Source organism: Sphaerodactylus townsendi, linkage group LG01, assembly GCF_021028975.2.
Source record: "Sphaerodactylus townsendi isolate TG3544 linkage group LG01, MPM_Stown_v2.3, whole genome shotgun sequence".
NCBI lineage: Eukaryota > Metazoa > Chordata > Lepidosauria > Squamata > Sphaerodactylidae > Sphaerodactylus > Sphaerodactylus townsendi.
The window spans coordinates 140,053,735-140,076,070 of NC_059425.1; the positions used below are offsets into that span (position 1 = coordinate 140,053,735).

At 41.0% G+C, this 22,336-nt stretch overlaps 1 protein-coding gene across 2 annotated transcripts in view; it reads right to left on the reverse strand.

The window, feature by feature from the left end:
* Positions 1-3,602: 3,602 nt before the first annotated feature.
* SENP6 (SUMO specific peptidase 6) overlaps positions 3,603-22,336 on the reverse strand; it is a 64,265-nt gene continuing 45,531 nt past the window's right edge. For both annotated transcript variants that reach the window (XM_048495696.1, XM_048495687.1), the window contains 8 exons: positions 21,307-21,429; positions 19,602-19,694; positions 17,207-17,643; positions 13,504-13,607; positions 12,494-12,582; positions 8,155-8,223; positions 7,916-8,066; positions 3,603-5,883 (listed from right to left, as the gene is read on the reverse strand). In XM_048495696.1, the coding sequence (XP_048351653.1) occupies positions 5,674-5,883; positions 7,916-8,066; positions 8,155-8,223; positions 12,494-12,582; positions 13,504-13,607; positions 17,207-17,643; positions 19,602-19,694; positions 21,307-21,429 (1,276 nt within the window). In that variant the 3' untranslated portion in view covers positions 3,603-5,673. The remainder of the gene's footprint in view (positions 5,884-7,915; positions 8,067-8,154; positions 8,224-12,493; positions 12,583-13,503; positions 13,608-17,206; positions 17,644-19,601; positions 19,695-21,306; positions 21,430-22,336) is intronic.

The following is a 22,336-nucleotide window of genomic DNA, read 5'->3' on the forward strand; positions in this document are numbered from 1 at the left end:
CTCACACGAGTAGCCTGGGAGCAGGAAGCAGTGCAGCCGTGGTTGGAGCACTTCAGCCATGCTGCTTCCCACTCAGAGCAGGCTGCTTAGGTGCGCTTCCTCTCTGAGTAGGGGTGTGGGGAACTGGGCTGGGGTGCCCAGGGCCGATCATGCCCTGGGCATCATTTTGCCCCACTATGCCTCTGGTGGCCGCCCTGGAGTGGTGGGATTCCAGCCGGTTAGCTACCAGTTCTGCAGAACCGCTTCAAACTGGCAGAATCCCATCTCTGGTTAAGTATTTCCCATGCTGTAGGATTTATCTCAATCCTATTTCCTACAACACCCCCTCCCCAAATGAAGAATGACCAGTGAAAAGAACAGTAAGAAAAAAACCCACTCTTTCTCAAACATAAATGCCATTCAACTGCGCTATTGTTGTGCCGATAGAATGGCCTTTTAGGACCCAATCCAACACTGTTGAAATTTCAGAAAGTATTACAGATAAAATTATAAAACATGTAGAAAAGCAAGACCTGCTGAGAAAGAGTCAGCATGGCTTTTGCAGAGGCAAATCCTGTCTTACAAACTTATTAGAGTTCTTTGAGGGTGTAAACAGGCATGTGGACAGGGGTGAACTGGTGGACATTGTCTACTTGGATTTCCAAAAGGCTTTTGACAAAGTTCCTCACCAGAGACTGTTGAGAAAACTCAGCAATGAAGGAATAAGAGGGGAAGTCCTCCTATGGATTAAAAACTGGTTGAGAAACAGGAAACAAAGAGTGGGTGTGAATGGGAAGTTCTCACAATGGAGAGATGTCGGGAGTGGTGTCCCCCAAGGATCCGTTTTGGGACCAGTGCTCTTTAACCTATTCATAAATGACCTGGAAGTAGGGGTGGGTAGCGTGGTGGCCAAGTTTGCAGATGATACCAAATTATGTAGGGTGGTGAGAACCACAAAGGATTGCGAAGAGCTCCAAGCGGACCTTGATAAATTAGGGGAGTGGGCTCAGAAATGGCAAATGCAGTTCAATGTAGCAAAATGCAAAGTGATGCACATAAGGGCAAAAAATCCAAACTTCACATACACACTACAGGGGTCAGTGCTATCAGTCACAGACCAGGAAAGGGATTTAGGCGTCTTAGTTGATAGTTCCATGGGAATGTCAACTCAATGCAAGGCAGCTGTAAAAAAGGCAAACTCTATGCTGGGGATAATTAGGAAAGGAATTGAGAATAAAACTGCAAAGATTGTCATGCCCTTATGTAAAGCAGTGGTGCGACCGCACTTGGAGTACTGTGTCCAGTTCTCGTCGCCGCATCTCAAAAAGGATATTGAGGAGATAGAAAAAGTGCAGAGAAGGGCAACAAGGATGATTGAGGGACTGGAGCACCTTCCCTATGAGGAGAGGCTGCAGCGTTTGGGACTCTTTAGTTTGGAGAGGAGGCGGCTGAGGGGGGATATGATTGAAGTCTACAAAATTATGCATGGGGTAGAAAATGTTGACAGAGAGAAATTTTTCTCTCTTTCTTACAATACTAGAACCAGGGGGCATTCATTGAAAACGCTGGGGGGAAGAATTAGGACTAATAAAAGGAAACACTTCTTCACGCAACGTGTGATTGGTGTTTGGACTATGCTGCCACAGGAGGTGGTGATGGCCACTAACCTGGATAGCTTTAAAAGGGGCTTGGACAGATTTATGGAGAAGTCGATTTATGGCTACCAATCTTGATCCTCCTTGATCTGAGATTGCAAATGCCTTAACAGACCAGGTGATCGGGAGCAACAGCCGCAGAAGGCCATTGCGTTCACATCCTACATGTGAGCTCCCAAAGGCACCTGGTGGGCCACTGCGAGTAGCAGAGAGCTGGACTAGATGGACTTTGGTCTGATCCAGCTGGCTTGTTCTTATGTTCTTATGTACATATAAAACATCAGCGCAATTTACTGCTCCTTCGTATATCGTATGGTTCAGGGATACTTCAAAGCACACTTGGAAACACAATCTCCCAGAGATGTTAACATTAAATTTATAAACACCGGTCCCTAACTATCCAGAATTAACAACAAGGGCAATTGCAATATATAAATGATCAAAGTGATACTGACTTCACTATATCTTTAACTGCAGAATATAATATATGGCAGTGACGACTTGTCATCTGCTAGGGAGAAAAAAGGGAAGTGCTACACAGACTTGGTAATTTATGTGCTCACAGATCCCATTTGGAAACAGATCCCATTTCAGTGTGCAAAATATTAGAAACTCCCTTAAAATGCTAAAGTATTTCAGTGTACAAATATTTCAGGCCCAAGGAATCCTAGGGCAAAATTCCTTCAGCTTTAGTTAATCATCTGCAAAAGAAGACTAAGTATGGATTCTTGGACTGTACCATTCAGAATGCAGGCAGGCAAATCTGATTGACTAGTCCTTTCATCAAAACACTGCACATGGAAAGCTCAGTATACCAGAAGAGGCAAGGCTATGGTTACAACCTTCCTATAGTCAATGTATTGTCGAAGGCTTTAATGGCCGGATTCAACTGATTGTAGTGGGTTTTCTGGGCTGTGATACACATCTTCAGAGGTGTATCACAGAGGGAAGTCTGTTACATGCTGGGTCCACACAGGACACAGTGTGTAACAGACTTTCCTCTATGATACACCTCTGAAGATGCCAGCCACAGATGCAGGTGAAATGTTAGGAACAAGATCCAACAGACCACGGCCACACAGCCCAGAAAAACCACTACAACCAGTTCCTACAGTCAGTTTGCTCATGGGGCAAGGTTCCACACAACCAATTCCTTAACATGGTACAAAAAGACCTATACCATATTTCTGAAAATGCAGATTTGTTCCAACTGAGCTGTAAAGAACTCAAGGACAATTTGGTACAAAATGGAGCTGGCAACAGAAAACAAGAAGATATGTGCATATGCAGGCCATGGGTAATGATCTATCATTGAACAGGGGAAAAACACGAGTTTTTCAAGACAGACATGTTTTTCTTGTTCTGTAACATGTTCTACATACTTCCTAACATTAGACGAAAGAATACTAAAATGCTTTTCAATAGAAGTTGTAATTGAACCCTTGAGAAAGTAGAAAGCTCTCTAGATAAAAGATAAACACTATTAGAGGAGCTAGATTAGAATAATCCTCTAATATTTTCTGCTAACGTGTGAATACTGGCAACTGTCTCAACAAGAAAAATAAGAATGCCATAAGGGAATATCAAGTGCCATCTCTGCTTCTGCCTCTAGCAAATGTTTACCAAAATGTCATACATTTTTCATGGTAAGTAATCTAAAACTTTTAGAAGAATTCTTAATTGTTATTCTATCCAACATGAAAACTAATACAAGAGATGCATCTAATTAGTTAGCTACTTGATAGCTCTGACCAACTCATTCATGACATGTTTAATTAATACTGGTCACACCTATCAGTGTTTTAAAAGGCAAATGCTTTGATAAGTTGCAGAAAAGCATACATTTATATATCATATGTAAACTGTCTCTAACAACATACTCTAGGCTAAGCAGAGTGGGTTTTTTTACATGCATTGCAGGTACAAATCACTATAAGGCTAGTTAAATATGAGTTGTAAATACTCAAGTTCTTGACACTTTTTTCTATCATTTTATTAAAAAAATAAATTTTCTATATTAACATGTATATCAGCTTGCTGTATGACTGATCCTTTACTGAATTAAGGAATACACATTGCATTTATCACATTTTGAAATGGAATACAAGCTCCAGGCCATTCTATGGAATAGAACTGAATAATGAGAAACCAAGATGTTGCAAAACATGTTAAAGAAAATAATACACTGATAATCAAAATACTATAATAAATAATGGTACCCTGGAAAAGTATTTCATTAGATAAAGTTTATCTTTTTCTACTGGCCTCTACTGTATGTTCAAGTTACTCTAAAAAAAGTTGCTATACCAACCCATTTCTACACTTGTTTTTTTTCCACTAATTCTAGCTAGTTTTGCTTTTAAAAATTGCAGGAGTTTTCAGCAATTTTAATGCAAGAATATTAAGTAATTTGGTGCCCTTTAAAATTCTAGTTAACGTTGTTTCAGATTTGCTGAGAAGCCAGTACAGATCCCACTGATGAGTGGAAACCATGATGGTATGTGGGCTGAAAGCATCTTCTCTAGCAAAAAAGCAATTTTTTTCTAAATCTTGAATCAAAACATTAAAAAAATGATCAAGTCTGCAATTGCAGTCGTACATATAGGTTATGTAAATCCCACTGAAGTTAATAGGACCATAGCCCCAAAAAGTACTGCCCTATTGCTAGATCTTCTGAACACCACCTTGAACAAACTAATTGCAGACCTGTTGGGCAATGAATACTGCCATGGCGATCAAGGGGTGACACAGAGTTGCAAAGTTTCTCTCTTTCATAAACAGGTAAAAAGGATCTGAATATGTATGAATTTGTAATGGTGGCAAGAGCTTTCCTTCTACTCCCTACATCCTCCCTCTCCGATATCTTCCATTTGACAATCTATTTCCACTCATATAATGCATAAAAAGTTTTACAGTAAAAGAGGTTTGCAAGAGCAGTTTTCATTTCCTTATTTTGAGTATTTATATTTTTAAAAGGAGTTACAGAATGTCGTTGATTTCTTCTGAACTTTTAGAGGAGCTGGTATCATAAGGCTTGACTTTTACATAATTTAAAAAATCAAATTACATCATGAAAATATGCCAACGAGTTGACTCAGTATTCTTAGACAATTCTACTGAAAATTAATAAGCAAGCAAGCAATGAAGGTCTAGCAATATTTTGGTTTTCTGGACAATACAAAAAATAGTACTGATACATTTTTAAAATGTTCATTTGATAAAGCACATGAATGTGACATTCAGAATTCCAACACAGAAAATGTAATGTGGGCAATCTGCTGCTATTTCAAGCACACTTACCAGAAAATACAGTTTTATCATTGTCAAAGTACAGTTGCACAACAATTAGGAACCACAAAAGAAAGGATCCAACAGTATTACTGAAATTTACTGCATTGGAGACCAATAATTAAATACTGCTCAGATAAGATGACCTGTAGTTGTAAAGCAGCATTATCCCAAGCACTTGTGAAGTTCTCTTTTAATATGTTCTGTATCTGAAGCATTTGCTATTGAAGGTTATGTTCTGAATGCAAACCACTCACCTTGGAAACAGTGCATTTAGACACATTCTTATATTGTTGCACATGGCAAAACAGAACATTTTGTAATGGCAACTGTAAATCAAAGTATGAATTTGATTCAGCTTGCTACATAGGCATTCCCCATGCATTATGGAAGTCTTCCTGGGAAATGGTAAATGACAATTTTATTTAACACAGAAAAAGTTAACCAATTTATCCTATAAATATTTTTATTTGCTTTGTGTCTAGAAGTTGCTATTAAGTTCTATTAAACGAAATTCATAACAAAAGTTTCCTAAGAAGTGAAAAAACTTAATTACAAATGTTGAAAAAAGTTGGCCTTGTTCACATATGTACATATATGTTTATTTAATACATTTGGAGAGGAATCTGAATTAATGACACAAATACATAAGCATCAACAGGAAGCCTGAGCGACAGTACTTCAAAATCCTTAGAATGGACAGACTGTAGAAAGGTAGATCAGTTTTTTAGCGTTGCAACAGAGAAAAAATTCAGTCTGAACTGCTGCTGATAAATTGCTCTATACCTTCCTGAAAAGATTTCTCTGTTGAATTAGGATCTTTCTGCCCTTTCTTTTCTTTGTTCTGCTGTTCATGTAAATTTAGGATTATGTTCCTTATTTCTTCTCGTTTTGTCTTCATTCTGGGACGTGGAAACCAGTCTGTTAAATTCATTGGTAGTTCAAAACTTCGAATGGGATCCTAGTGGGAACAAAGTAAGTTTGCTGTAACACACTGTACCTAAAAATGTTCAGAAGTTATACATATAATTAAAAATGTCTCCCAATCTCAGATGAACACACAGGGAAGTTTGTTGCAGCTCTTCTCTGGAGGACCAACTTTGTTCATTTTCAGGAAAAACAGGTAAAGTCTTCTCAAACTTCAAACTTTTATGGCAGACCTTAGCTGCTTAGAGATCTTAGTCGTTACCACTGCTATTAACACACGCACGCTAAAATACCGGTAAGTCTCCTTAAACTTGTTTTGCTTTTAGGAAAACTACATTGAGTCTGGCTACATTAGTGTGAAGCAAATGGGGTCTGTAAGGTAGGGCACTTTTTTGCAATATTGTGGAGCTTTTACCTGCTTTGAGAGAATTTCTTGCAAAATTAGTTTTTCAGGCTTTAGACATGAGAATGCATTGTCCTCTTAATTCATAAAAAGACAATAATCACAACAGCCTATATTCGCAATAAATCTGATTTTTTTAGCAAAAAATAGAAAAAAACATATACTAGCATCTGAGAGAGCCAGGTCATAGCCCCCTACTCTGCCATGGAAGCTTGGTAGGTGATCTTGGGCCAGTAACGTAAGTCCACTCCACACAGTACAAATAAAATGGGCTGGCAAAGGGAAATATCCTGTTTGGACAAAAACTTTGCATGGGTCCCTTCCCCAAAGCGGGATTGACCTGCGATATTTCCCTCAATCCTTGTTTTTTAAAAAATGCCAAAATTGCGATCTTTTTGAAAAATCTTCAGTTGAACCCGCTTCCATGGGAATGTCATGGGCACCAAACTGTTTAATTTTTCCCGCCCTACTGCCCTTTCTCCTGCCTTACGTCATGTCAGTTTCATTTCTGCTGAGCTGCTGACCGGTGTGACAGCAAGCCATTTCAGAAACATCCCCCAAGCATGTTTTCTCCCCTTGGCAGCAACTGTGAGAACCATTTTGCCCAAATGTATACAGCAACAGATTCGCAACCAACGAGGCTATTGCAAGCAATAGCCCCATTTCCTTTCCTTTTTATCTTTTGGGTGCTCAGAGCTCATAGCTAGGCAGATACACACCTTTGGATGTGGATGGGACATACTGTTTGCTCCCATTTTGGACAGATTTTATTATTTTGTATATCACAATGTTAAGGGGGAACATGTTCACATGTGTTGTGGTTTCAAAGCCCAAAACTTTATTTTTAAGCTGGAGAAATGGGAGGGGAAGGTCCTGCTTGGGTTGCTGTAGATTCTCCACCAATTGGAAGTGTTCCTTTGGCAGAAGGTAGGAGCAGGCTGAAGGGGGACATTGGTGGTGGAACAACCAATCAGAACGCAGGTATAACAAGATGTTCGGGCCTGCATGTTTGCATTGTAAAAAAAAATTAGCACCTTCGTGCAAAAGGACAGAAAGAAAGCAGATTCTTTCCTTCATGGAAAATGGGCACCCATGTAAAAAACAAAAAGGAATAAAACAGACCCAGATTAAAAAATAACAGATGTAACTCATTATTATGCTGTGCAGAATAGTCCATTCAGCCTAACCTATGTCAGAAAATCATTTCTGTGAAAATAAAATGGAAGAGAGGCGAATAATATAAATTGCTTTAGATCCCCAATGGAGAGAAAGGTGGGGTCTTAATGAAGTAAATTAATATTCTTGTTATGACAATGCTAGTATCAAGATACTTGTAAATTGATTCTGAATTAAACACTATATTACATGTGCAGTAGGAAAGCAAGAAAATTTCTAAACCCTTTCTGCCACCTCCAATCCGACAATTTAAAACCAGCTATACTGGAATATTTGGGTGCTGTGTGGTTTCCGGGCTGTATGGCCGTGTTCTACCTCTGCTAGAACACGGCCCTACAGCCCGGAAACCACACAGCACCCAAATGATTCTGGCCGTGAAAGCCTTTGACAATACATTATACTGGAATACTTTCAATTTGAAGTACTGGGTAAGTGAAATATGAATTTAAGAACAAAACACATGCTTAAAATAACCCCAATAACTCACCTCAAAAAAACTCTCCACATACTGAAGAACATAAACTCCGCAATCACTAAAGTTGTTCTGTTGTGGCACTTTAGGGTTTGAGCCTTTCATTACATCTTTGGAGAAACTTTTTTTAGTACCTTTCTTAACTTCCCATTCAACTTCCAAGTATCTGTGATATGAAGCACAAAGGTCAGGAAAATGTTTTATACAGTACTCTGGCACAGAACACAAGTTGTAAATCAGAATTAATTACTCACTCCCTTAGAGTTCTGACAACATTTGATCGCGAAGGGCCTCTCAACGAATCCATAAGCAGAATGCAAGGCCTACAAGGAAACACAGTTTTTTCTCCCATTAATGTTTAATTATTCAATGAATGCATACACAGAGGTGCTTTACACTGGATCAGGCTACTGGTCTATCTGGTCAGTACTGCCCGCTCTGACTGGAGGGAGGGTCTTCAGAGGTCATTCACATCACCCACTACCTGATCCTTTCAACTGGCAAAGCAGATGCTCTACCACCAGCCACAGTCCTACTCCAAATATCTATCTTTGGGAACAAAAGGGATAGTTGGAAAAAAGAGTTACACAGAATTCTAAAGACATTTCTACTTCCAGGGGAGAAAGCATGCAAAACACAACCAGGCTCCCTATATCTCCTACTGCAAGGTGACTTTATTACTCACAGCTGTGCACCTAGAGGACTTTATTTCATCACAAGGTCAACCCAGTACACTTGAAAGATCATATAAAATAGTTAATTCAGTTTTTAGTTCCCAAAGAAAACAGGTGATATGACTTCCCTATTTCTTTGTGTCTGCATGCTTACATGCATCCAAGCGCATATATATGTTCCTGATCTTTAATCTCTTGAAAAATCCCATTGCAGCGATATACACTTTGGTTTATCGTGCAGACTGACAAGATATGCTCGTTTTAACATCAGGCACTCAAACACAACTGCGTGACTTCAAACAGACACTAATTTAAGTAAGTAGATTAAAAAGATTAGAGAAAGGATGAAAGCAGTACACACACATATACAAGGAGATGCAGCGATAACTGCATAAGTCTATTCATGATCAACCATGGCTATCATTATTATAAACATCTGTTAAATATGCAACTTATACATAGTACTTTCAAGTTTTTCTTACATATTATTTTATGTTAGTAGTACAACCATCTAAGTTATGTCAAAATGACATAAGCAAGTAAAGCATGTCTGAAATGGATGGATCATTAAATCTTTTGAGCAGAGATTGACTGTAGGATACTTTATCAGCCATCTGTTTTGGACAATTCATGCCAAGTTACAGCAGCTCTGACTGTAACACTGTAAACGCTTAATGAACTGGTGAGGTTTCTTTATTGTATTAAGTAGGACCTGGCATTTCACATTACACATTTCACATTACACATTTTTTGTGCCGGGCAGCTGGGGAGAGGCAGCAGCCACAAATGAGGGGAGGGGTGGCATGCATGGGAGGAGCGGGAGTGGGCCCGGCATCTGGACCTGGGCCACCCATCCTAGTGGAGGGAGGGGGAGGGGAGGGAGGGGTGGCATGCACGGGAGGGGAGGGAAGGAGAGGGGGCCCGGCATCTGGACCTGGCCCACCCACCCTAGCAGAGGGAGGGGGAGGGGAGGGGTGGCATGCAAGGGAGGGGAGGGGAGGAGAGGGGGTTTCACATTACACATAACACATTTCACATTACACATAACACATGCACATGCACTGCAGGAGTGTAGATTTTTATAAACTGAGTGTAGGCATATTATTGTAATTATTTTATAAATATAAAACAGAAAATGTAGAAAAAAGGAGGGGTACACTGAACTGTAAAAGTCTTTTTTAAAAGTAAGTTTTTTTCTCTAAAGTGTTTTTGCGGTCTCCATGTCAACAGACAAGGTCCTATAATCTTCCAGAAGAGGAAGTGTGTGCCTCTGTTCATGCAATTCTTTCAAGCAGTGAGAAAGGTCCATTCTGTGAAATATCCACTTCTGACACTTAGGACTGCAATATAGAGAGCAATGTTTTGCAGGACTTTTTTAAGGAGCTTGATTTTTCACAAGTTCTGAATTTATAATTGAGGGACCAAAGCAATGAAAATAGAGAGGGGCAAAATTGGAGTCTGTAGTGGAGAACCAAAACTGCTTTATCTCAAATCAGCGGTTTTGAAACTGGTCAGCAGGGACTCCTGTAGTCCATGAGGTTAGTCTAGGCAATCTGTGAGTCCCTTGCAAGGAAAGAGAGCACGTCCCTCTTACTGAGACACTGCCTTGGGTGAAAAGGTGGAATTTGCTTCCTCCTCTCTCGAAGGGTGGCAGTTCATGGAGCTGTTGCTGTCCGCAGAGCACTAGCCAAAAAAGTGCAGATTAACTGTCAGGCTAAAATAGATCAGCTATACAAACAAGAAGGTACAAGTCCTACTAGAGTCATAGTCCTACTAGAGGTATAGTTACTTGATCTTTTGTTGAAGGCTTTCACGGCCAGATTCAACTGGTTGTGGTGGGTTTTCCGGGCTGTGTGGCCGTGGTCTGTTGGATCTTGTTCTTAACGTTTCGCCTGCATCTGTGGCTGGCATCTTCAGAGGTGTATCACAGAGGGAAGTCTGTTACACACTGTGTCCCTCTGTGATACACACTTCCCTGTGTGATATACCTCTGAAGATGCCAACCACAGATGCAGGCGAAATGTTAGGAACAAGATCCAACAGACCACAGCCACACAGCCGGGAAAATCCTCCACAAATAGTTACTTGAGTTTAAATTTATCTGGTTTGCACTCCACTTCCCTTTATTTCCCCTTCTCTCCCAATGCAAAGAGGCTCCATAGAGGCACAGAAATACCATGCTGGATCCGCAGAAATAACCGCTAAAAGTAGTTCTCAATTGAATGATGGAAGTTCAGGATGTGTGATAACAGTGGTGTTCTATTTCTTCGAGCAGTTTGGAAATGTTTTGTAAGACCCTTCCCAGCTCTGTATAGTCAACCTCTAGCTGGAAGATATTAATCAACAAGAAAGTTTCCTGCTCTCTCTAGCACAAATCCCCTTCCAATCAAAGGGTGAGACTGTTCAGAACTTTGGTCAGTACCTTTTGATTTTTGGCAGTTATCCTCTCAGACCTTACGTATAGGCTACATGTACTCAATAATTTTTTTCCCTAAAAGTTGTTTTAATGCGTATATGATGTGGATCTCACTATTTTTTTGAGGACATTATAGGATGGAAGCCTAATTCATGGACTTTGAAAGGATCTGTCTGAGGCATGGTGAGTTCCCATGAGAGAGAAGTAGAGGGCATGAGGATCAAAATAGGACTCTACACATTGCTCAAGTTAAGAATTAGTGCTTTAGTTGATATAATACATACATACAGGCTTGCTTCAAACACAGTGAAAATCATGGTTTGGTGCTACATGAATAAGCCTGGAAAGAGTCCAGGGTTTGCATGCCCCCCTTCGCATTCTGTCCACCCACTGTATACTATTTCTTTCTCATTCCTAGTTAGTGTCAAATCACAGCTTGTCATTGCATTCAAACCAGCAAGCTATGCGTTGTGCTTACTACATGGCATGTGAATTCAACATTCCTTGTAGGCATCTACACAGCCTTTTAAAATTGCTGTTACATGAAAATATCAACAAATCTGGCTTGTGATGGATTCACACGTGTGCATGGCTCTACTTTCTTTCCCCTCCCTTCACACATACAGCACAACGAAACCAACTCTGGTTATCTGATATATGAATGCAGCTGCACTGGCTAATCTAGAATTCATTTTCTTTTCCGACTAGCAGTGATCCTAAAGCACAATTAAACAAACAAGGTGTGCTCACAATTTTATTTAGCTGCGGTTAAACTGGACTTCCGAATTAAGGCCAAGGCATTATTTAGCAAGATGTCTGAACCGTGCCATGGAGGATTATGTGGAAATCCCACATGCACAGTTATGTCATAGTAGCATGCCATGATAGTCACAGAATTGTCCACAACAGGCACAAGCATAGATTGTTGTTGTTCTCTATGCCATCCCCACCATGTGAAATATGATGATGGTTGCCAACAATTAGGGAAAGAATATATTACCCCTTTAACAGAGGCTTGACATGTGCAAATAGGGAGTTGAAGCTTTTCAGGGCATTGAGGCAAATGATACTACATGGTACAAAACATCAAATTACGATTCTATTAAAAGGACACCAAGTTTTTTCTTTGGGTTGTCGGTAACCTTAAATGTGACTGCCAACCTTCTGGTCTAGGAAAACTTGAATCAGTTTCAAATACTCCAAGTTAAAATGCAGGCACATAGGGAAATTTGAATTTGCCCCCCACCCCCATTTTAAAACCTCACTTTAGAAGGTTTTAAAAGGTTTTAGAAGTATACATGCACAGGAACATGCCGTGTTCAATTCTGTCACAGACAAACTTATTTATCATGTCTAATCAATAAATTAGATGTTTCCATATTAAACACTCTGGAGTAAATGTTGCTACACTAAATTTTTGCAGTAAAAATATGTCAAAGCATATTTAGCACCATATACCAGGATAGTCACTAAAAGGTATAGGTTTCCCACTTTAAAACTTACTGTTTACATATAGTTGGCTTTAGATGCCACTGTCCTAATTCTGAGTTACAATTATCATCTGCAAGGCCATCATCATCGCTGCTGTTTTCCTAAAAAAAAAAAAAGGTGGTTATTTTACAATAATGTTAGAGAATCTAGATTTACCGCTAATAAAAGGAAGAAGAAGAGTTTGGATTTATATTCCCCCGCTCTCTCCTATAAGGAGACTCAAGGTGGCTTACAAGCTCCTTTCCCTTCTTTTCCCCACATCAAACACCTTGTGAGGTCGGTGGGGCTGAGAGAGTTCCAAAGAACTGTGACTGGCCCAAGGCCACCCAGCAGGAATGTAGGAGTGAGGAAACACATCTGGTTCACCAGATAAGCCTCTGCCACTCAAGTAGAGGAGTGGGGAATCAAACCTGGTTCTCCAGATTAGAATCCACCTGCTCTTAACCACTATATCACACTGGCTCTCACTGCACACAACATTTGCCTCAGAAAAAACCCCAGTATTTATTAAAATATCTATATCCTGCATTTTTCACCTGTGGGCAATGGGGAAATGCTTTCCTATAGCTATTTTGAGACAGGAAAACTGCAAAGGGGCACTGTAGTCCCTTCTTCCCTCACACTATGGTCCTGAGCCACATTGGGCCCTGTGGAAGTTAGGACATTAGTTCCCTGCAGCCAACATCTGACTGAGGGAAATGAGAGTTGAGTCAAGGGAACTCGGGCCCTGTTCTGAAAAGTAAATCACATCAAATTTGTCCCTTTGCCAGAGCCTTCTGCTTGAACTGCATAACATTCAATCCACAGAATGCTGGGTTGCATTTTATGTTATTTTTAGCTTTCATACATCAATCTGAGACCCCCTCCCCCTTAATTTCCTATACAAAAAGGAAAAGAGCAATAATACTTGAAAATGCTACTGCATGAATAAAAATGATTTCAGACATTTTGCCCAACCAGTTTTCACTGAGTTTATAAACATTCTTGGCAAAACTTAATCCCTTATATTGTGATGTTTTTACCTGATTATCCTGATCATCTGAAAAATCAATCAGCTCATCTTCATTCAGTTTACTGCTGTCAGCTGAATCTTCACTATAGTTTAGCCGAATTTTCTGTAAACCATCTGCATTAACAACAAAGATCAGTACATTGTTTTTAAAAGTGCAACAGGGTATATTAGTGTCCAGATGAGATGAGTAAACCACAAGGTTAGATGGAAATTTTTCACACTAATGTGTACTGTGAAAACAAATATTACCGAAAGTAGTTTCTTACAAGATTTTAGACCTTGTATTGTCGAAGGCTTTCACGGCCGGAATCACTTGGGTGCTGTGTGGTTTCCGGGCTGTATGGCCGTGTTCTAGCAGCATTCTCTTCTGACGTTTCGCCTGCATCTGTGGCTGGCATCTTCAGAGGAATCTCCTCTGAAGATGCCAGCCACAGATGCAGGTGAAACGTCAGGAGAGAATGCTGCTAGAACAAGGCCATACAGCTCGGAAACCACACAGCACCCATTTTAGACCTTGTATTTTAGCAACCATATATTTCCACTTCCCCACAGGAGAATTAATACAAAAGCACTCTGCTAAATTACATCCTTGATGCTCCAGGTCAACGATTTCCAAACATTTTCAGGCTGTTGCCCCCTTGGCTCCCAGGCCACATCTCTAGTGCCCCTCCCTGCACACACCTCTTTCTTGGCATGAGGCCTACTGCAAATTCAAAACAACTTCTAACACTGTAAACATGCGTAAACATAATCAAGCAAACGTTAACCAATTTATGTAGCTGTTTTAGGAATACAAAAGGGTATTGGAAGGAAAGCGAACGAATGTGTGTGTGTTCTGGTTGCCACCCAGAGGATCCAACATCCATGGCAACTTCTTTGGGTGGGCTGAGAAGGCCATTAGTGGCTTGTCACCAGGGGTGGATCTACAGAAATGGTACCCAGGCCAAGCACTGAAATTGCACCCCAAATAGCTGACATCTCTGAGCACCCTAAACTAGGAGACAGCAGAGGTACAGAGGCCATATCACTTCAGTCCTGTTCCATCTAAAAAGGTAAAGGCAGTCCCCTGTGCAAGCACCAGTTTGACCCACAGGGCTATGTTTACTAGGCAGACTATGGAGTGGTTTGCCATTTTCTTTCATTCTCAGTCATCTTTCATATTTGTTGCATGGGGAACCCTGAATGGGGTGGGGAAAAGGTACAAAAATGTCTACAATAAATTAAAGACAGTAACATCACGGCAATTTCTAATTGTTGGGCTATCTGCACTGGGATGATGGGATACTTTGATAGAGGAAGAAGAGGAGGAGGAAGAAGAAGAATGCATTACTATTAATAAGCCAGTTTTCTTCTTCTTTTTCTCCCAGAATTTGGTTTATGATTTTAACAAACTGGTTGAAATGCATCCATGAATACTCACATGCTTCACTACCTCTCCCTCTCCTCAAAAAAACCCAATAAAACCTTCTTGTTTTTGTTGCAGTACTTAGGCATAATCTCTGGTTTCCTGGAAATGTTGCATGAATTTACAAGTCAGTATTAAGATCAGGCTGAAATAAATTAATAGCTTTACCCTTGCCCAGCTGGTCACAAAAAACTCAGCCCTTGTTCATATATTCTGGCAAGCGAGGCATTGGTGGGTTCTGACATGACAACTTCTCAAGCCTGCCTAGAAATTCTCAGTCCTAGGCGGCAGAACAGTCTGCAGCTTCTGCCTCTCTGCCCACCAAATACACTCTTTTTACTTTTTTTGCCCAGTGAAAAAAAAGAATTAAAATGGTAAAGCAGGAGGGAATCAGTGTGAGAGAGAAGCAGAAGAGATGCCTTCTGTGTTGTCCCCCCGCTCCTGTAAGGGTACTGGGCAATCCAGGGGGTCATCAACCCCAGTAGCCTTTCCTCAGCCTGGGTCAGAAGCATTCAGTCCAGAGAGAGAGCACCCTTTCTGCAGGGAGAGGATGGAGCAGCCATGCAGATCTGACCCTGCAGGGATTGGTGTGTGTATGTGAAGCCCACTTGCCTAGCCCACCAGTCACCACAGCCCCAACCCACCAAAGGAGCCCAGCGTGGGTATTCTGCCTCCCCCGGTGGCCAGCTTGTGCCCTGCACCTTCCATGCAGCTGTTGCCAACAAAAGGGAACAGGGTGGGCCATTCCCTGCAAGGAAGAGTCAGTCAACCCACCTCAGGGGCTCCATTGCAAGGCTGGGGGGAGCTGCCTCCTCCTCCCTGACAGCCAGGGGGCCTTTCCCCCCACCCCCCAACCCAGGCAGGCCCTCATGCACCAGTCAGTGGCAGCACCTGGCAGCAGTGCAGAAAAATACTTCTCAGGAAGTATTTTTTCTGTGTGGTTACTTTTCTGTGTGGCTACTTTTGTGTGGCTACTTCACAAAGGCAATCATAGCTAGATTTGGGCTGCAGCTGGTAGATTATGTTAATGGGGTGTTTTGCCATTGCCTTCCCCAGCTGTCTACACTTTACTCCCAGCAAGCTGGGTACTCATTTTACCAACTTTGGAAGGATGGAAGGCTGAGTAAACCTAGAGCCAGCTACCTGAAACTGATTTCCGTCGGGATCAAACTCAAGTTGTGAGCAGAACTTTGACAGGAGTTCAACAGCTTAGAAATCTGCACCACTGGACAAAAATCAATTCGTGATTTTATACAGATTCACAGAGACAATAGTATTACCAAGTCTGTTCAATATAACACATCCAATATCAAGATGTTTGATCACACAGAACTATAATATTCTTTCAGAAACTGTGCGTGGGTTTTCAATTCACTTGCTTTGAATTTAGACCTACAGCTCACTTCATTTTGTTAACTAATCACTAAATGAGAAAAATAGGAAAACTCTGAATTCAATATTTCCTATTCATTCTTGGCTACTACCCTAGATATATTTTATGACGAAACAAACTAAGATTTTTTGCCAGTGCAAAACATTCTAAAACACTGAAAGTACAATAGTAAATTACCGATAAAGTACTTTTCTTGATGAAACCAACAAACAATTTACACTGCACTACACTGCACTGCACTATGGCAATAATTTTTTTCCAGGTTTTCCTTTGCGAACAGGACAGTGAATTATTGTAACAGAGTAATATCCAAAGATGTGTGGATCTACTAAAGTTATATTTAGACACAAGGAACAAGTTGAAATCTACCCATGACAAGAATGGGGCTACTTTATTCTCACACTTGGACACTCCCTTCATCCTCTCCTCACATGCATAGATACAACAGAAAGCTTGTTAAAATAGGAAAACTTCAATCTAGTCACAGTTTGTTGTCCAAATTTGAATGCCCAAAATCAACTGGAATTTGCTTCTTGCCAACAAAAAAAGAATGCTAAACCAGGAGCAAGCTCCCTATATAAATCAAAACCAAGCACTTTTAGCATAGGGGTCAGATCAGTGATCTATGTTAATAATTGGCAAAAGTGCTATATTCCAAATATTCTTCCCAACATTAATTACAGTTACATCCTGCTGTTCCTTCAGAATGTTCAGAGTGCTTTAAAGGTAGCCCTCAGTGGTTTCCCATTTGAGCCCATTTCATTTCAACAATACCGTAGTATCCGGGGTCCTAGACCATTCCATCACTACTTAAGGGCTTCAAATAATTAATTTACAAAGTTCTCCCAGTAGCATTTTTTTTGAACAATTGTCGCTAAAAGAAAGAAAAGAAATAGGCACACCAAAAATACACACCAGAAGCCTGTATCTGAGCTTTAGGTCCACTCTGCATGCCATTCGCCTCCAAACTTTGATGGTCACACGTATGAACGGCAGGTTCCAAAGTTCTCAATTCATCTTTGGTGCTAGTTAACTGATTCAATTGTTTTAGCCCACTTCTCCCACATAGGTGTTGTCTGCAGTGGAGGAACTCGTTGTCCTCCCCTTCTGTGCCTGTGTCAGCCAATGTGTCACTTTGCTTCCTGTTCAGCACTTTCTTTGCTGCTACTGCTGCAGAGGAGGTGTGCTGTAACGTATCCAAGTCACTGGGTGTAACAGGCGATGTGCTTCGGTCTTGATCTGAAGAAGAAGATTTAATTTGGGTAGGCATGTGTTCCTGATAGTAAGGGTTGGGTTCATATACTGGTGTCTCTAAACCTGGATAACAAATGACAGCCAGAAACCAATGTGCCCTGCAAAACAAAACAAAGAAATATTTCAAAAAGCACTCTTAATGGGTATTTGTTATACTGTGAAACATTTTGTACCTCAAATGTATTGAGTCCTGTTTCTGCTTTTCTACTATGTCAGACATCCACATAAAGATAACTTCTGGGTCCCACCAACAGTGTACCAGAGACATTCCCCTAAGCCAATGGCATGGCCACAAAGCCGCTCTTGAAGAAAGGAAGTGGCATTAAACGCAGCATGCATCCCAAGAGGAAAATTGGCACTCTCTTCATGCATGCATAGGAAAGCTTGTAGCACATTCATAGGCCACTGTGGATCCCAGCCTATTTAAATGATTAAAGTTTAAACATTTGGTAATGCAGTTTAACCTTTTTATAGTTAGCCAAGTTTCACGTACAGTGGAACAGTGTACTTCCTCACTATACATGAATTACTTCCATAATAACTTTTTAAATTTCTATTTTACGGGAGACTTAGCATTTGCCTGTAAAATTTGAAATGTTGAAAAGACCACACGATTGTTCAAATACTCAGGCTCCTTCTGAACATGCAGAATAATGCACTTTCAAACTGCTTTCAATGCTCTTTAAAGCTGTGCAGAATTGCAAATCCACTTGCAAACAGTTGTGAAAGTGGTTTGAAAATGGATTATTCTGCGTGTGCTGAAGGGGCCTCAATTCTGCAAGCAGCACTTTACAAGCAGGAATAAAATTATCTTCTCCTACCTAAAGTGTTCAGTAGTTGATAGACAATAGGAGGAACAGGGTATTATTTCTGCAACCCTTCTGCTGTAGCCTTGACAAAATAGAAGTATGTGTGCTTTGCTCAAAACATACATGTCAGTTTTACTAGCACTGTTGCCTTAATGTGTTTCAGCAACAGTGCACAATGCTTTTATCTGAACATGCCTTTAATGGATACAGTTACAGGTAGGTGGAAATGAAGACTGCTTATCATGTTGGATCCAAAGAAAATAGCTGCCAGTGCCGCTATGCAAACACTTGTGTGAAAATTCCATCAGCATAATAGTAGGTTTCATAGCAATCCTTTCATTCAAGCAGAAACTGACACACAACCTCTCAGGCAAACTTTTTGGTACATACTCAGGTTTTTTTAACTCCAATTTTTTTACACAGTGTTCCACTTCAACATGCAAAACAGTTCTCCTGCAAGTGGAAGAGCAACTGTGAATCCAATACTGAATGAAGCTTCCAACAAAGACTTAGTAAATCTTTTGTGGAAAATGCTTATGCCTTCAAGTGGTCAGAAGTTATATTTTATACTATAAAAGTAATAGACACCTACATGGTTTTCAATACAGACACTCCAAAATTCAGGCCTGAGTTTGCCACAAAATGTTCTGTAGTTGAAGGACCATCCATTTTCTTGAAGTCTCTGTGTGCCAGCCATCTGTTGACTATCCCACCATGTAGGATTGATCCCACCTGGCATAAATCAAAGCCATTTTCATCATGGCTCCAGCTCTGTGGAATTGGTCCTATGAAAAGGTGAGAGGGACCCCTCTTTGGAGAGCTTCATGAGGCACTGCAAGGGCTTCCTGTTTGCCAGAGCTTTTGAGGGGGTTTGAATAACAGACATCCTTTACGGAGGGAAGGGGGGAGGGATTTGGGGGCTTGCCATTTTACTTTGGGGATGTTTTAACTATAATTGTAAGCTGCTCTGAGGAATAGAGGGATATAAACATTTGAATACATAATTAAATAATTGAACCAAGTTCACTCTGCATTTTTCCTTCTGCTATATGCACCATTTCTACAATACACATCTCTTTATCTACACTATCTTCAAATGAATCCTATTTCCATTCTTGCAGTATGGATTCCATAGTTCCTCCAAATAAGTGATTCGCAGAAAAAAACCCCGAGATTTTCTAGCAACTAAATGAAAATACAGTTTTAAAATAAAATATTATGCCAAATATATAACTAAATATACTTACGCTTCATTAAGGGGAACAAAAATGAAATCTTTCTCAAATATATCAACATGGCGTGTCCACGTTTTCACTCGTCCATGTCTTTTTTGCTGAATTCTATGAACATATCAATAGGGAAAAAGTGCCTGTATAATCTCCATTATAGAAGTTTACAAGGTGTCATATTCTCTCATTCCTAAAATGAGAGTTTAACTCAGTAGGTGAGAAGTTTCATGTGGCTCTTTGACAGGCCATTTGTGGCCCTCCTGGCAGTAACCCCTGTCTGGCATCTAACCCATTTCCCAACTGGGCCTGTGGTAGTCACGTGGCTTACATCATGAAACATTAATCACTGGAGAAACTAGAGGACAGGTAAGCTGTGAACCTCCCTGAGCCACAGGCCTTATGCCACAGATGGAAGGGCCCATCTAGTTCAACAACTCCACTCTCTCCCCACCCACCCCCACTTTCTTCCCAGTCTCTGCCCTCTAATCCCAGCACTCAGGCACCTGCCAGGACAAGGAATAAACTGGCCACAGACAAGACCAAATAAAACCATCTCCACCATGGCAGTCACCCAAGACAACAGCAAGCTTAGAGTTGGAGTTTTAGAGTTACATAGCAGAACTGAGAGTTCTTTATTTAATATTAATAGTTATCAGTGTATCTATTTGTTCACATGGCCCCATCAGAAGATATTTAAACCACAGGTCACGACCACACACACAGACACAAAAGCTTGAGGGGGTGGGGGTTGGACACAGATTTACAGAATTATAAAACTAAAAAGGGGTCAGAAGGTACAAAGTACCTCCAAACAGAAAGCAGTTGTCTGCACAAGTGCACACAACTGTTGTCCTAACAAGGGAATGCACGAGGAGGAGGGTGGAGATGGAGTGAAAGTTGCTGATCTCTGCCATCTCAGCTGCTGAGGAGCTGACAACAGTGGAAGCAATTGGGGGAAGAGGTACGGGATCTGATCCCTCCACTGTGGGTAATTCAATGATGGAATCGGGTGGAGGAGGATCAAGACATCACTTCCCCCAATGCCCTGACTGCTGAAGGCAGGTGAGAGAAAGGAGCAGAAGTCCCTCACTGACTCATTTTACCATTGAGACAGCAGAACTGCAGGCAGATTACCAGTGGACAAGAAGGAACCACCACTGCCTGGGTGCAGATAGATGACAGCAGGGGAGCCTCCATGGGAGCAAGGAGGGAAGGACAGCTTGGCTGGTGAGTAATCTGACCACCCATTGGAGATGCGATTCCCATTGAGAGGGAGTGTGAGAGAAGGGGGGGAGGGAGGAAGACAGAAAGAGAGAACTGCTGTGAGACAAGGGGGCCTGATAGTTTTTGTACCTTACATTATTGTAAACACGTTTGTTGGGATGGCACTCAGGAATAATGTGGGCCTTTTCGTTTGTGGCATTTATAAATGCTGCTCTCCACGAGCTAAAGAGTGAATAAAGCTGGTAGTAACTACAATCACCATAAATGTTCTCACTGCATGAAGAGGACCTTGTATTTTCTATTATTTTGGGAAGGATGTGAATATCTTTTAGAAGCTGGTTTAAATCTATGCATACGAACTAGAATACTTATATTTCACTTCATCCATTCCACTGTTAATAAAGGCAACAACACATTTGTCTTTAAATTTGCAAAGTATCATCTCTACAATGGCAAGATCTTGTTCTCTAACTGCAGTTCTACAAATAAGCACACTTACGTGAGTTTTGAGATTTCATGAAGATTTCTCCTCTCTCTCTGATTAAGGCGTTTGTAGAAGAAGGAACTAAATATGTGGATTCTATCAGCGTTTTCTTTTTTCAACTTTTCAAGCACCAAATACCTTCATTTGGAAAACATGGTTATTTGCATTTGCTGGAGAAGTTTTTCAAAGGTTCCCACTAGTGAAGTCAAAGGCTCATGCCAATCACTCACTCACTCTCTCTCTCTCTCTCTCTCTCTCTCTCTCTCTCTCTCTCTCTCACACACACACACACACACCACACACACACACACACACACACACACACACACACACACACACCTCACACACACCCCAGCAAAACCACATCGCCCATATAAAACAAAAAGGCTTCTATATATTCACAGAACTCCCCAAGCATACACAACAGTAACTTTTAAAAATTAACCAAATGAAAAATTAGCCAAATGAAAAAGGTCCTAATGATAATCAAATATGCTGCTGGGAACATGAAATGTTGAGAATAGCTGAGCATAAGTTTAAGGGGAAAACAAAAACAGGGAAAATTAACCTGATGAAGCACCTGGGATGCTGGATGGGCATCCTGGATGGGAAGATTCTGAGATTTCCAAACTACTACTCACTTTCCACAATTTTCACAGTGACTGAGCTTCCAATCTTACGTTTTTCATGCTGTTGGTTATCAGATGGTCCATTTGGACAACAATATGAAAAGAGAACTTCATGCTAAAACTCCATGCTCCTCTCCCACCTCCCCACCCAGGCACTATATCCCTGCTTCTTTGGACCTGTCAGTGTTCTACTCCCTCTTTGCCAGCCAGCCAGCATGATTTTTCCATTCACTGATGGGCTTCTGAGAGCCAGTGCTGCCGGCTGCTGTTGTCTTCCCCTCAACCTGCCTCAGGAGTCAGTTCTACAGGAGGGTTCCTGGCCAGCTTGTTTACCAGTTGCATAGGATTGCTCCTACCAGAAAGGTCCCACCAGCTATGAGGCTGGTTGCTGAGGATTCCTCTGAAGAGAAGGTAGT